Genomic DNA, 15,318 nt, shown 5'->3' on the forward strand with positions numbered 1-15,318 from the left:
TCTTCAAACATCTATAAGTGTAGGCAAGCATACCCAAGAGGATTTTTTTCTGAAGACAATCAATTCTTTCAATCTAATAAATCACACTTACAAATTTACTGAATCAAATCATTTAAAACTTTGAAATAGTGTTTAAAATCGTAGTCAGAACGTTTATATTTTAAATCACATATCTAACAACAACAACTTTCTACAGTTGCATTTTCACTAAAAAAAGGAATTTCACAAGTTGAAGTTTTAGTTAAAAAAAAGGGGGGGGGGATCTTCAGCTTGGTAAAGATTTAATTTTTTGGTTAGGGAATTGAAGAAAAACCCAAAATTTGAGGTTTATAATTGATTATAATGGAGACACAGGTTAAGAGGTTGAGCTTTTTCATTAAGTAGGGCTTTTTTGGCTTTTATCTTTTCAAATCAATCTTTCACATACATTTTAAAACCGTATTTTTGGCTGGATGCGGTAGCTCATGCCTGTAATCCCAGCACTTTGGGGGGCCGAGGCGGATGGATCACCTGAGGTCAGGAGTTCAAGACCAGCCTGGCCAACATGGTGGAACCCCATCTCCACTAAAAAAAAAAAAAAAAATTAACTGGTTGTGGTGGCAGGCGCCTGTAATCCCAGCTACTAGGGAGGCTGAGTCACGAGAATTGCTTGAACCCAGGAAACAGAGGTTGCAGTGAGCCGAGATTGCGCCACTGCACTCCAGCCTGGACAACAAAGCAAGACTCTCTCAAAAAAAATAAAATAACCGATATTTGTTTCTTTGATTTCAACCCCTGGGACATATTTTTCTAATGAACAGAACTGCCTGATTAGATTCTATACTCTTTTTTTTTTTTGGCTGAGGAGAGTGGGGTATGAAGATTGTTTTTTACCCACTTTAATCATTATGTTGAAACACACACACACACACGCACACACACACACACACACACACGGCATGGTCTGCTTGTACTTTTAATTTTAACTGCAGCAATTTGATGGCCTGAAAATAATAAAATATTGCAATATTCTGAGGGTATGAGCCTTTCCCATTTACACCAGTCTGATAATTAAATATGGTAATTCCCTGAAAGTCTTTATATTTTATCTCTTAGTCCAGTTAATACAGTCAGCAAATGCTAATAAGTACTAATAAGCATTTTTGATCTTAGTAATATGACTTTTGTTGCTTATTATCTTGTTCATTTTTGCTTTTGCCAGCAAGAAATGGCCTTTTATTTCATGAAAAATTATCAATGGTTACTGTGAATAAACTGTTGCCTTCTTTTTGTTTTATATTTTACATATGCATACATGGTCTTTTTATTTTCTTGCTGGTATTTATGTATGTTCTGTGCTTCTTTTATTTCAGTTGTAAAGAAAGTACATTTTACATTTAAAATCATTTTGTTGATAATGTTCCCAATTTAATGAAAAATAATATATAACTCCTTTATATGCTCAAATCTATATAAGTTCCTAGTAACTGTAGGATGAAAAATGTTATTCGTTGGGTAATTGCGTGCCTCCACTTACATTCATTTTTATTTTTTCTCATAGAACTCTATTTGCTGATTGTAAAAATCTTGGGAACTTACTTAAGCTCACAGTTAGTAAGTAGTGTGCAGCCAATATTCTGAACATAGATCTTTTGACATTAAATCCTGTGTAAATTACCTGTTATTGTATAACAATATCATTAAAATTAGGTAATTTAAAACAACACACATTTATTATTTGATAGTTTCTTTGAGTCAGGAGTCCAGACACAGCATAGCCAGGTACTCTGCTTAAGGTTTCACAAGAGTATAATCAAGGAATTGTCAGGGCTACCATTTCATCTGAAACATGATTAGGGACGCATTTGCTTTCAAGCTCAATCAGGTTGTTACGTATTCCTTATGGACTCAGAACGCAACACAGTTTGTGTTCTCATGTTATACAGACACATAGACACATGTATACAACATAGAATCTCATGTTATGTAACCACATAATCATATACATGGGAAATAGAAACATAGACTTTTCTTTGGGGTAGAAGCACGTCACAGGTTTTTTGGACCATACTTAATGCCCACTATCCTCTTTTATGGGTGGCAAGCTCTAATGTCACAGATGACATCTATATCTACCTCTGTATCTATGACCTAGGGAAATTGACTCTAGGGTCATATCGATAATTATATTATACTCTTCTCCCATATTTTATAGTCATTTCCATTGTAATCTTTTGAACTTTTGTGAAAAATATTATAGGGCATGAAATTCAAAATAGTGAATTTATATGTATTCAGAATTTTTGAATAACTTTCCCAAAAACTGAAAACAAAACTAAAAAGATGTTTATGTTTTTATATTTTAAAAATGTATATATCCAAGAGAAAAGCAAAATATAGGGAACTAGGGAAAGGAGAACTGAACTGTCAATTAGTAGAACCAGGTTTTTGTTTTGAATCTGCTTTTATTAGCTAGGTTGTCTTGGTCAGGTGATTTTTAACTCTTGGGATTGGAAAATGTGGAGATAACAGAGGATTGACTTTATGTTCCACCTATACATACATAAAAAGGGATGCTAAGTTTCCTCCTAGTTCTAAAATTTTGTGACTGTATTTACACTTGTATAAGTGACTTTTGAACAAAATAAACATAAATTCTACACCAAAATGTACAATGTATGTGCATTTACTTAGTACTTTATTCACAACATAATAGAATAATAGATATTTAGGAAGTGCCTAAATATTAAGGTATTTCTTTCAGTTTCTAAAGAAAAAGCTAAAGATAGAAGAACAAAACTCCAATTCTGAAGGGTTTTTTTTTTTTTTTTTTTTTTTTTTTGAGACAGAGTCTCGCTCTGTTCCCCAGGCGGGAGTGCAGTGGCGCGATCTCGGCTCCCTGCAAGCTCCGCCTTCCGGGTTCATGCCATTCTCCTGCCTCAGCCTCCCGAGTAGCTGGGACTGCAGGCGCCTGCCACCACGCCCGGGTAATTTTTTGTATTTTTAGTAGAGACAGGGTTTCACTGTGTTAGCCAGGATGATTTCAATCCAATTCTGAAGTTTTATGCTTGGATTTCTATACCTACCCTAATACATCATCTATTATATTATATATCCTGAAGGAATATAATAAGTAAATAAAATATAATGTTACCTGAGAGATACAAGTGAAGTACATTTTAGTAAAGTCTTCCACTTTGCAATTTTTTTCTTTTGAAGTAAGTAAAATTTAAATTTTAAGGATCAACATAGTCTTGCAGAGGAACATGTTTTTAATACTTGTTTTTATTTAATTGTTGGTGACTTGGCATTATTTCTCCCCTTTAGCAAGAATTGATGTAATTAATATATTCCTAGCATTTGACTCCAGCCCAACCAAAATTTGTACTGTCATGATAAAGTTGCTGGACACATACATTATATATGTCTTGCCATGTTAAGGGTTTTCCAAGTAGTTATCTAGATACAATATGTACATACACATAGTTGAAATTTAGTTTATATAATTGTAAATGAAGAAAAAGTGTGAAAAGTCAAAGAAGAGAGACACTACTTCCAGGAAGGTGCTGGAAAATTTGGATTAAAAAAGAGAATTTGAAATGAAAAGTCATATTTTAGCCTGATAATCTTGGAATATAGATTTTACTCAATGCTAACAGAATAATGGCTATAGTCACTGCTTAACCTCACTGGAAAGCTACATGTTAGCTAAATTTTCACTTTTTAATCTTTTAATTTTTTAATTAATAATGTACTTTGGGAAGCTTTAATTTTTTTTTTGTTTGTTTTGTTTGCAAGGATTAACATGCAAGAGAAAGCAATATATGCTTCTGGTTATATGATATAACTAAACATTCTTCTAGTTGGCTCAAACTAGGGAAAGATTGCAGGGAAAATCTTAGCAATCCATATTGTTTCTACAACTTTGAATAATTAATTGTTTTAGAGCACCAAGTAGTGGGTTCTATGCACAGAGTGATTTTTCCTTATTTTAATGTTTGGAATGAACTAAATCAGTCAATTACTCTCTCTCCCTACAGAACTTACTCTCTCAGCTTCACTGAGTTAGGTTAATTAGAAAGGCAGCCGACCCCCCCACCAACCTGCCACAGCCACGTCCCAGCTATTTTAGAGAGTAATTCATTTGTATTATAACTGTCTATTTAAAGAAGCAAGTAACTTTTCCAGGAAAACATTGAATATCAAAATATGATTTATATGACTTTCCATCTCTTTCACTCTCTCTCTCTCTACATATATATATATATATATATATATACACACACACACACATACATATACACACATACATACACACACACAAACACACACACACACACACATATATATATATATGCAACCCATCCAGGCTTGCTGTCTGTCTGTAGTTTCTATAATATACATATAGAGTTGTTTCTTGGTATCCATGGGGAATTGGTTCCAGTATTCCCCTTTCCTCCCACGGATACCCAAATCCAGGGACACTCAAGTCCCCTATATAAAATGGTATGGTATTTTCATATAACCTATTCACATTATTCCATATACAGTCATGTGTAGCATAACTACATTTTGGTCAATGACAAACCCCATTATATGATGGAAGTCCCATGAGATTATAATTCTATATTCTTATTGTATGTTTTCTGTGTTTAAATATATTTAGATACACAAACACCATTCTGTTACAATTGCCTACAATATTCAGTACAGTAACATGCTGTACAGGTTTGTAGCCTAAAAGCAATACACTACACCATATAGAGTAGGTGTGTAGTAGGATATACATCTAGGTTTATGTAAGTACACTCTATGATGTTTGTACCATGGCAAAATTGCCTAAAGACACATTTCTTAGGATATATTCCTGTCATTAAGCAACCTTTATGACTATACTTTAAATTATCTCTATATTACTTATAATACCTAATACAATGTAAATGCTATGAAAGTAGTTGTTATACTGTGTTGTTTAGAAATAATGATGAGAAAAATTCTGTACATGTTTAGTGAAGATACAATTATCGATTATTTTCCTAAATATATTTGATCCCTGATTGATTACATCCATGAATTAGAATCTCATGGATATGGAAAGCCAACTGTACATGTACGTGTGTGTGTGTGTGTGTGTGTTACATGTGTATATTTCCTAATAAAACCAAGCACTATACTGAAGATGAGCAAAATGTATTCTATATAAAGATCACTACTCATGAATATGGAAAGCCAACTGTACATGTACGTGTGTGTGTGTGTGTGTGTGTTACGTGTGTATATTTCCTAATAAAACCAAGCACTATACTGAGGATGAGCAAAAAGTATTCTATATAAAGATCACTACTAGTATGAATTTATTGAATAAGGCCTTTTCCTGCCTTTAAAACTAACTGTTTCTATGAGAAAATTCAAGACTGAGGTTAGAAAGTGGGAAGAGTGGTGGTCAGTCTCTGGTGACAGCAGGCCTGGATGGTTTGCCTATCAGCTGAAATGTAGCATAGAAAGAACTGTCCATTAGAGGCATGGGGATTTCTTTACAGTTGTTTCTCAAAGAGGCATTCACTCTTACCTTCTGACTTCCAATATTTATTACTGTGGATTTAAGTCTTTTGAATTCATATAAATTCTTTCAGACTGCTTACTACACTAATGTGTTGACCAAACATAACCCTAGCTTTGTGAAATGAAGAATAGACTTGGTTTGTAAGTCTTCTGTGACATAAAGTAAGTTATTTTTAGCCAAAAATGATTTCCTTCCAAAATGGCGTTATTAACATCAACAACAATAACCATAATTTTCATTTTAGAAATTCTTACTTCTGGCGGGAACTATAGTCAGCACTTCACATGGGTTATCTAATTTAATCATCAGAGCAAACCAGTAGGCTCTTCTTTGATGTAAATTACATTATACACAATTGGTAAATAGAAGAATAAAGTTGGTATAATGAGGAAGGTTTATTAATTTATAAGTTATTTTCTAGTTATTTAAGTTTATTCATACATTTGTTATTTACACTTTGATATGGTCTGGATAAGCTTTTTTCACAATTAAAAAGAAAGGGCTAGCTATGTAAGAAGATCTTAAGAAAAAATGGAAAATCTATTGAAGAACATTTATTCTGTACAAATGGAGTCTATATTAGCAGTTACATGAACTCCTGTAATTTAATATGTTAATCTCTCTTGAGAATCAGGAAGTACATAAAAAGAAGCTGCAAAGTTATTTATCTGAATTGGTAGGCTAATAAAGAGGCTAAATGAAAGAGGAAGTTTTCCATTTTTATAAAAAACGTCCCTAGAGGTAAATGGCCCTCAATAGCTACTTCTTGAAGGATGAAGCACAAATCCCAGTATTTAAGGCTGTAAAAGATTGACCAGCCAAGAAATGTGTTGAAAATATCAATAAATATTTAACTGTGCTAATATTTTTAACATGATTGTGATTGTTTTGATTTTTATTATTCTAAATACAAGAGAACAAGTCTTTTTCAGGAACATACATATAGTATTATAGTAGAAATGCCTTTTCTCTTATAGTACTGATTTTATAGGGAGAAAAATCGAGGGTAAATGAGGTTATCCACTTTCACATAGTTGGTAAGTGGTGGATTATGGATTGGATTCAAGCCTATCCATTCCAGGGCCAGCTCTCTTAACTTCTATTATATGAGTATCAAACTAAATTTAATTCCATTTTCTGAACTGCCACCATTTTTATTATGATGAAGGGAAAATTTCATGTAAGGTGAATCCCATCTTGGGTATTACCTATTCTGCAAGACAGGCCTACTCAGGATTACACCTGTTGATCCCTTTATTATAATTAAATATGTCTCGTTACCACTATTAAACATTGCTTGTTCTAGCTGACATTAATAGAGCCATTCAGTTTTCTTATTTAGTTTTGTGTCATGCCTCCCATCTTTTTATTTTTAACTTATCTGTAATATTTAAAATGAAGTCAAAGAAGAGAATACATTTAAACATCAAATGAAACACGTTAAGCAAAAGGTTTATTGGCAAAAAGGGAAGCTTGCAAAGTAACGAATGTGCAAAGAGAGCACATTATCCCAATACACCCAGAGTATTCTGGTGTTTAGCTGCTTGCCAATATTGTCTAGAACACTAGCTTTTCAGATCTTGAAAAGATCTGAATGGATCTTTTAGGATGTGTGGAAAGATACAGTCACCACTGCTGGGATAGGGAGAGACAGGAGTTTCTGGCTTAATGCTAACTATAGCTTGGGTGTCACATATTCTTCTAAGGAGAGGGGTATGGGCACAGTTGTTCAGGCAATTCAGAGTGAACACTTAGGTTAATTTTTAAAAATATATGTATATTGCTCCTTGTATCATGTCTGCCTAAGCTTTGCTCTCTTCTCTCTCTCCCCTAAATTTGGCTTAAAGCAAGATTGTATATGAAAATTTGAGAGGCTTTTTTTTTCTTTTTGGCAATACAAATGGAAAATTCTAAGGGGAAAGCAGGCAAGCGAACAAAACTCTTTCTTTTTCAACACACCAGCAGTAGACAGATTTTTTGTTGAGTTTCAATCATTGAACTCAGGAGTGAGCTGAGAGCAAGAAAACTATAGATCTTTTCCGCGAAAGTTAGAATCATTAAATAAAATATAAATCCACATAGAGTGTTTTTGTTTCACTACTTTAATATTAGTTACTATTAAAACTTTATCTGGTTATAAACTATTTGCTTTGTAAAGAGAGTTCAATGGCTCCTTCCCTTAGTGTATCTGCTTGGAGCTTGGAGTATATATATATATGGAGCATATATATATATATATATGGAGCATATATATATATATATGGAGCATATATATATATATATGGAGCATATATATATATATGGAGCATATATATATATGGAGCATATATATATATATGGAGCATATATATATATATGGAGCATATATATATATATGGAGCATATATATATATGGAGCGTATATATATATATACACACGGAGCATATATATATATATACACATGCATACACACAATCAGAAGATTTGCAGTTGCTACTCTTAAACACTATTGAGTCAAGGTATTAATGTTAGTTGACCTGCCTATTGTACATAAGTTTTCTTGATGAGAAAATAAATTCCCTTTCAATTTCTCAATTACATATTGAAATATAGATCAAATATCTTCTCATGGTGAGTTGTGTGAAGTATTTGTAAATTAGTACGTACTGGGGCCTTGAATATATATACATTCTTGAACATATTTATAGGCAATAAAATGCCATCAATATCTGATCTATACTTTGGAGTGTATTGTATGTAGGTAATGTATTTGCCATTTCAGTCAAAAATAAAAATACTCATTCCACTCAATATTCATGTAATTATATCCTAGTATGTGAAAAAGTGCAAAAAAAGTGCCATTTACAAAAGTATGTGTATGTGAGACAACATTTGTGTTTAAACATTATTCTGGCTTGTTACAAAAGATTCGTGGTTCTTTCCAGCATTTCTTAGGTGGATAAAGACTGGTAGTAATAGTATGATAAAGAAATATTATAGATAATTATAGTTCTTATTAAATTACTGAGAAAATATTTTAAAGAGCCTTCCACTTTTCTTGTAATTATGCAATGGTATAACATTTAGGCCAATTTCATGCCTTAAGAAAATGCAACAGATACTTTATTCATTATATTTTTCAAGCCAGATTCGTATTTATGGATTCTCTATATATTCTTGAGTGCTGCCCTAAGGCAATGGGTTCTCTTGATAGTTGCCATTTATTCTAGTGTTTTTTGGAGGCTACATTTTACTTGCATAGCCACATCTCTTCTATATCTGTAAGTTTAATAAAATGGATCGGTTGAGAATGATTGCTCTAAGCCATGGTACATTATTATTTGGCAAAGAGATCATTGCTGCGTGAGGGAAAAATGGTATTTGAGTTGCATCAGTGCTGTTTGCATTCGACATGTAAAATGCATGGGATCTTTAACACAGTAGAAAGGGTTAGAGACATAATCTTTTCAAGTTTTATTCAAAAACAGTCCACAATTCAGCTTGCTGAAAAAAAATAATAAGAAAGCAAGCACTGAAATGTTACACTGGCACAGTGCGTTGTTCTAGTAGAGTAACCCAGACATGTCTTCAAGAAGAATGGCTTCTATTCCATTTCTGCACACTAGTTTTGTCTTTCATGTCAAGATTTATGTTTTATGTATTTGCTCTAAGATAAAAAGAAGCAGTTCTCACCATGGGAGACTCAGCTACTTTTTAAAAATCTCTACTTTCCTCTTCCTTTCTTAGTTTCACAATATCTTTTTTTCACATCAGAGGTCTTACAGAATTAATTGAGACATCAGACTCTGCTATTACAGGCATTTCCTTTTGTTCAGGATAAAATTCAGTGACAACTCCTGTGAGAAGTGATAGATGGGGGGAAACAGATTTATGTTGTTAAAGGGAAACACAAAATGGATGATGGAACTCACCATGTCTGTATCTCTGCCTTCCACCAAAAATATTATTTATAAATAATATAATGCAGATATTTTGGCCTTTTGGTAAAGAATATTTTCTGTCTTATGCTGGATATACAGTTGAGTATTTTCAGCTTTAAAACTGATTGTGAGCCAGCCACGGTTTAAGAGCATGATCTTTGCTAAAGAATTCATATGAGTAGAATATGTTTTCAAGTAACTTTCTTTGGTTTGCAGGTACAATTCTGGTGGACAACATGCTGATCAAAGGGACTGCTGGAGGACCAGACCCCACCATAGAACTTTCTTTAAAGGATAATGTGGATTACTGGGTGTTGATGGATCCTGTTAAGCAAATGCTTTTCCTGAACAGCACCGGAAGAGTTCTGGATAGAGATGTTAGTGATTTTTTTTCTTTGCCCCTGTAATATAAGTTTATTATAATTTAAATGTCTATGTGTATGTTTATATGATATTGAATTATTTATATAATTTGAGTTTATTTCCTGAGTATAGCAACAACAATTTCTTTAACTCATTTAAAGAAGAATGAGAAAGGAAGGGAACATCTGTGTCCTGGAGAACCATTAGACTTCCCCTTTGATATCCTGGAAGCTTGTCAATTTCTGAACAAGAAGAAAACATAGTGTTTAGAAAAAAGAGGTGGTACCCTTGGCAAAGTAGGAGAAGCATGGCTATAACTCATTTCTGTCCAACAATGGCAACATATAAGTGTGTCACTCAGCTGCCGGCTTGAAGATGTAGTTTGGTGGGTGCACTCACAGGAGCCAGCTTTTACAACTAGTAAGCATTGGTTGAAGGGCAAAACTGTGGAAATGTCTTACATAGCTGCAAAAAAGAAAAAAAAAGTGAGAAAAAATTTCATGGTAGTATGCCAGTCAAGTAGTTCTCAGATAGCATACATTTTTTTTTATTAAGAATATCTATATTGGGCTTGGGCACAGCAGTAGCTCATACCTGTAATCCCAGCACCTTGGGAGGCCCAGTGGGGAGAACTGCTTGAGCCCAGGAGTTTGAGTCCAGCCTGGCAAATAGAGCAAGACTCTGTCTTGACAAAAAATTAAAAAAACTAGGCAGGCATGGTAACACGTGCCTGTAGTCCCACTCATCTGCAGACTGTGGTGGGAGGATCCCTTGAGCTTGGGGTTGGGGAGTGGAGGCTGCAGTGAACTATGATCACACCAATGCACTCCAGCCAGGGCAGCAGAGTGAGACACTACCTCAAAAAAAATATTGCTTAATTACCAAAGTAATTGGATGTTTCATTTCTGGAAAAATTTTAAAAAAAATTTAATAGGTATAAGTAGCCCTCTAAAGTAACTTTGTACTCACTTATTTGCATCTCAGTCTTTCTTGAGTGCAGAGGGGCAGAGGGTAGTGGATTATAATCAGTAATTGCACTGGGCCCTGGGAAAACTCAGAGAGTAACTCTAAACATGCTTACCCACAAGTTCCCAGCTTATGAAATCCAAATGTCAGATACTCAGCTTAGTGAACCTGAATCATTTCACATCATTGCTCAGGGTTTATGATCCACTTTACAATAGGTTATGGAGTGGTTGATACTTTATACCATTTCATGTCTAAAATTTGGAGTCTTTAATAAATCTCAATTTGCCTCTTATTTTACTACAGTTTACTATGTGCTTTATTACCTATGAATTCTTTGAATTCTTGTGAATTATGTTTTCCTGCTGCCACAGTGCTTTTAGGGGTTCATTCATCAAAGCATAAGGGCTTTTATTCTGTATATCCTTAACCTAGTGCCCATCTGTTTTATGTGTCCTATAGACCATTACTGCTAGACAAATAGTGAGGTAAATCTGGGCTTTTAGTCCAAATCTAATCACCACTGGAAATTACAGTCTCATTTAATTGTAAAATAATATATTCTTATGGTAAACATATCAGAAAATAAGAAGCATATATATGAAGATAATTTTATCAGTTAGGGAAAATAACATTTAATGTTTATTCTGCCACATTTTATTTCAAGCATTTATGTGTGTTGGTATGTATATTTATAATACTTATTAATTTAAATTGGATTATGCTGTTCATTGTGCTGTCGGCCTATTTTTTACATAAAATTTATAATATATGTAAAATTATAATGCAAACAAATGTATATTTATATAATTATTTTTATTAGCTGCATGATTGGTTATTGCATGAATAAATAAGAGATTTTTTAAAAATGAATCTCCTATTTTGGAAGTCAAGTTTGTTTGCAGTTTTTAAGAATTACAAAAATGCTGCAGTGAAAATTTTTGTACATGCATCTTTCTACAATTGTTTAGTTGTTTTATAGAGATAAATTCATTTATCATCATTATATTACTGGGATAGGGAGTTTTATCCATTTTACTAAATGGTCCTCTCGATATATTGTCCCTATATGCTTCCATACCAATATTGCTAAATAATTGTAATGTCTGAAATAAAATAATAATAATATGTAAATATTTGAAATAATCAGTTTACTTGGAGAGGTGTTGTATGTTTTTACTTTATTGTTTTAACATTATTTACATTGATATAGAATAAGAAACTTTTTCTTCTGTATGCTTCTCTATGATCCTAGTTAACAATGTTTTCTACAAAGATATAGTAGAGAATTCATTTTAAAAATAAGTGACTGCACACTTTTTATATAGATTGTATTTGAAAATATGCTCTCCAGTATTAATGAAATATATATTACTATGATATTCATATATGTAAATCTATATACCTTTATTTACATTGTTTTAAATTTTATTTAATGTAAAATGTTTTTTCCCAAAAGCTATAGATAAAATAGACATTATTATTAAATAACTATATTATTATGATAAATACCAAAATATTTGTAGTTTCTTTTAAAATATAGGGCATTTACCTGAAATGTAATTCTTTTGATTGTTGCCCAAAGTTTTTTGGTTGCTCTTTTATGAATATAATGAATCAAAATAAAAAAATATGGGCTGGGTGTGATGGCTCATGCCTGTAATCCGAGCACTTTGGAAGGCCAAGGCCAGTTGATCACTTGAGGTCAGGAGTTCAAGACCAGCCTGGCCAACACGGTGAAAACCCGTCTGTACTAAAATCCAAAAATTATCCAGGCATTGTGGCAGGTACCCTGTAATCCCAGCTACTGTAGAGGCTAAGGCAGAAGAATCACTTGATCCCAGGAGGCGGAGGTTGCCGTGAACCAAGATCACACCACTGCACTCCAGCCTGTGTGACAGAGTGTGACTCCGTCTCAAAAAGAAAAAAAATTATATATATATATATTCCGTTTCACAAATATATTTTTTATTTATATATTATATATTCCATTTCAAATATATATATATGCTCTGAATATCAAAATAGAACCAACAATTTGAGTTTGACCCTACTAACAATGGCGAAAGCTCTGTATTATAATCACTAGCCTATAATTAACTTTAACCCTTCTTAGTGGTAAATTGCTCTTGAAATTATTTTTATAGAAAATTTTCCACTGAATTTTTGTTGTGAAATTATGCTTTTCTAAGAATATTCTGATTTTAATCAAAGTTATTTGGCTTATAAGGAAGACACAAAAATGCCTTCAAATGATTTCCAGTTGATGGGAGAGAATATTAACAATACCAATAGCATAGATATAAAAAATAACTTACTTTTATGGAAATTGTATGTTTACCAGGGAGAGAGGAAAACTACTTGGTCTTGGACCATATGGTCTCTAGTTTCTACCTTTCTCTGTGCATATTCTCTATTTTTCTCTCTGCAGAGCAGATTCCTTTATACACTTATAATTTTACTCCACTTCCTTGTTTTTTGTTTGACTTTAAATGTTTTCTATGTTCATGCCATGCCAGTTCTTCATAAACTTTTGATGCAGTGGCCATTAAAGAAGGCTTAAAGTCACTGTGTTTTGTTTTGTTTTAAAATTTCTGAGAGAAATAACAATTAAATACTCACTGGTTTGAATCTATAGCCAGGGAGAAAGGAGTAGGGCCACATGGTAGATCCATATCCAATTATACCATCTTTTTAGCAACAGTTAGAGGAAAATTTATTTTCCAGAGAAAGTGATGCAAATCATGTTTTCTACATTTTCTCATTGAGGCAATAAACTGTCTCTTAATGGGGACGTTTGAATAATTATGGCTGTAATAGAATTAAAAGCAAACAATATAGACAGAAACATTTTTAACATTGTGTTAAAAATAAGCTGATAAACATGATCTTCATGAAAATTTCCGAGGATGAATATAAAGAATAAAAATACCCAACGCTCAGATATTTGTATTTAATTAGAAAGCATTTACATGAGATTGTATGACTATGAACTGTTTTATAATTTTAAAACTTGGTTCATAAGATTTTTCCTCATGGTCGTCATTTATTTTTACTTCTTATTTTTGTTTTTTGTTCACTAAAGTTACATAAATTTTCAGCACCCAAAAATAAAATAAAAAGAAAGGAAAAGTTACAAAATTAAAAGTCACAAAAGAGAAACAACCAGAATGTGATATTTGGGGTGAACATGAAGAGTCTCAGTAATAAAGGCACATCACATAAAAATTTTGAAATGCTAAATTATTGTCTCACATGGCCAAAATGCTCTCATCACTATTGGGCATGTGATAATAATGGTCATGACAATATCAGTAATTAAAATAATAACAGAAAGAAAAGTATCATTCTGGTACAGTACTATAATACTTATCTCAAAATTCTGGGCAAAATTTTAAAAGCTTTTGAAACAAGAGAAATTATGTTCATAACAACATCAAATATCTTAGCTTCTTTTCTTTCAGACTCTAACTTGGTAGCTGCAAAAAGAGCTCGACTCCCCTGCCCAGGCCAGTGTCCATTTAACTGCTAAGTTTAGTAGTTTTATCTCCACCTTGTATCTTGCATCTCCATCCGTCAACATAACTTTAGTATAAGATCTCTTAGTCGTCACTCATATAAACTAATTGTTCTCTACCACCTGTCTTGATTCAACCTATTCTACAACCATAGTGCTGAAACAGAGACTGTGTCCGCAGATACCTTTTCATTGCAAACTGTTTTCTATCTGTCTCTTGAGTTTTGCTAGATTCAAGATGCACCCTATCTATATAATTTTCTTTTTATTTAGAAACGTATGAACTACAATCTAAGAAAACTAATGTAATTATTGTCCCATGACCATATCCAATTTTTTCTTACCATACCTTCCCTGATGTTCTTTTGAACATAAACTTTGAAATCACTGTTATCCAGTGCTATCAGTTGAATTTTATGTGCTACTAAGACATATCTTAAATGCTGCTTCTGTATAAATTATTTTCTAATAACACTGGTTTGCAATTCCTTGTTCTAAAATCCATATTATTTAATAGTATTTTTGACTGACTTTATTTATGATCACCTCATATCAGTTTTATGAAAGTTGCTATTAGTGTCCAAGGACTATGTCATATTAATCCTAACCCACATTAAACTTTTCATATAACAAATACCTACCATTAAATAGACTGAATGTCCTTAATAATTCACTGAGAAAAATCTACAGATGTATCTACATGTCACATATGCGTAATTGTATTTACAAATTGATATTTTCTTTTTAGGTAATATCTTCAGTAAATATGCTACTATTCATTGTGAAAATTTAATTTGTGAAGGACACTGACAACTCTGGCCAGCCATTTCCTTTAAGTTTGCTTTTTTATGTAAAAGTCATTTCTAAAACACACAATGTCTTATTTCCTTTCACTGTCTTCCACATTACTTGTGAAATAGGAATGATTATGTTATACAGGTGGTAAGTCCATAGACAGAAATATCATGACAAAAAAAATTCACTCCTGAGAATTAGACAAACTTTGCCT

General features: G+C 32.7%; 1 protein-coding gene across 1 annotated transcript in view; it reads left to right on the forward strand.

Moving 5' to 3' along the window:
- PCDH15 (protocadherin related 15) overlaps positions 1-15,318 on the forward strand; it is a 1,796,064-nt gene that overhangs the window by 1,216,328 nt on the left and 564,418 nt on the right. The window contains exon 7 of the mRNA XM_055352068.2: positions 9,680-9,840. Within this exon, the coding sequence (XP_055208043.2) occupies positions 9,680-9,840 (161 nt within the window). The remainder of the gene's footprint in view (positions 1-9,679; positions 9,841-15,318) is intronic.

This window comes from Gorilla gorilla, chromosome 8, assembly GCF_029281585.2.
Source record: "Gorilla gorilla gorilla isolate KB3781 chromosome 8, NHGRI_mGorGor1-v2.1_pri, whole genome shotgun sequence".
Classification (NCBI taxonomy): Eukaryota; Metazoa; Chordata; class Mammalia; order Primates; family Hominidae; genus Gorilla; species Gorilla gorilla.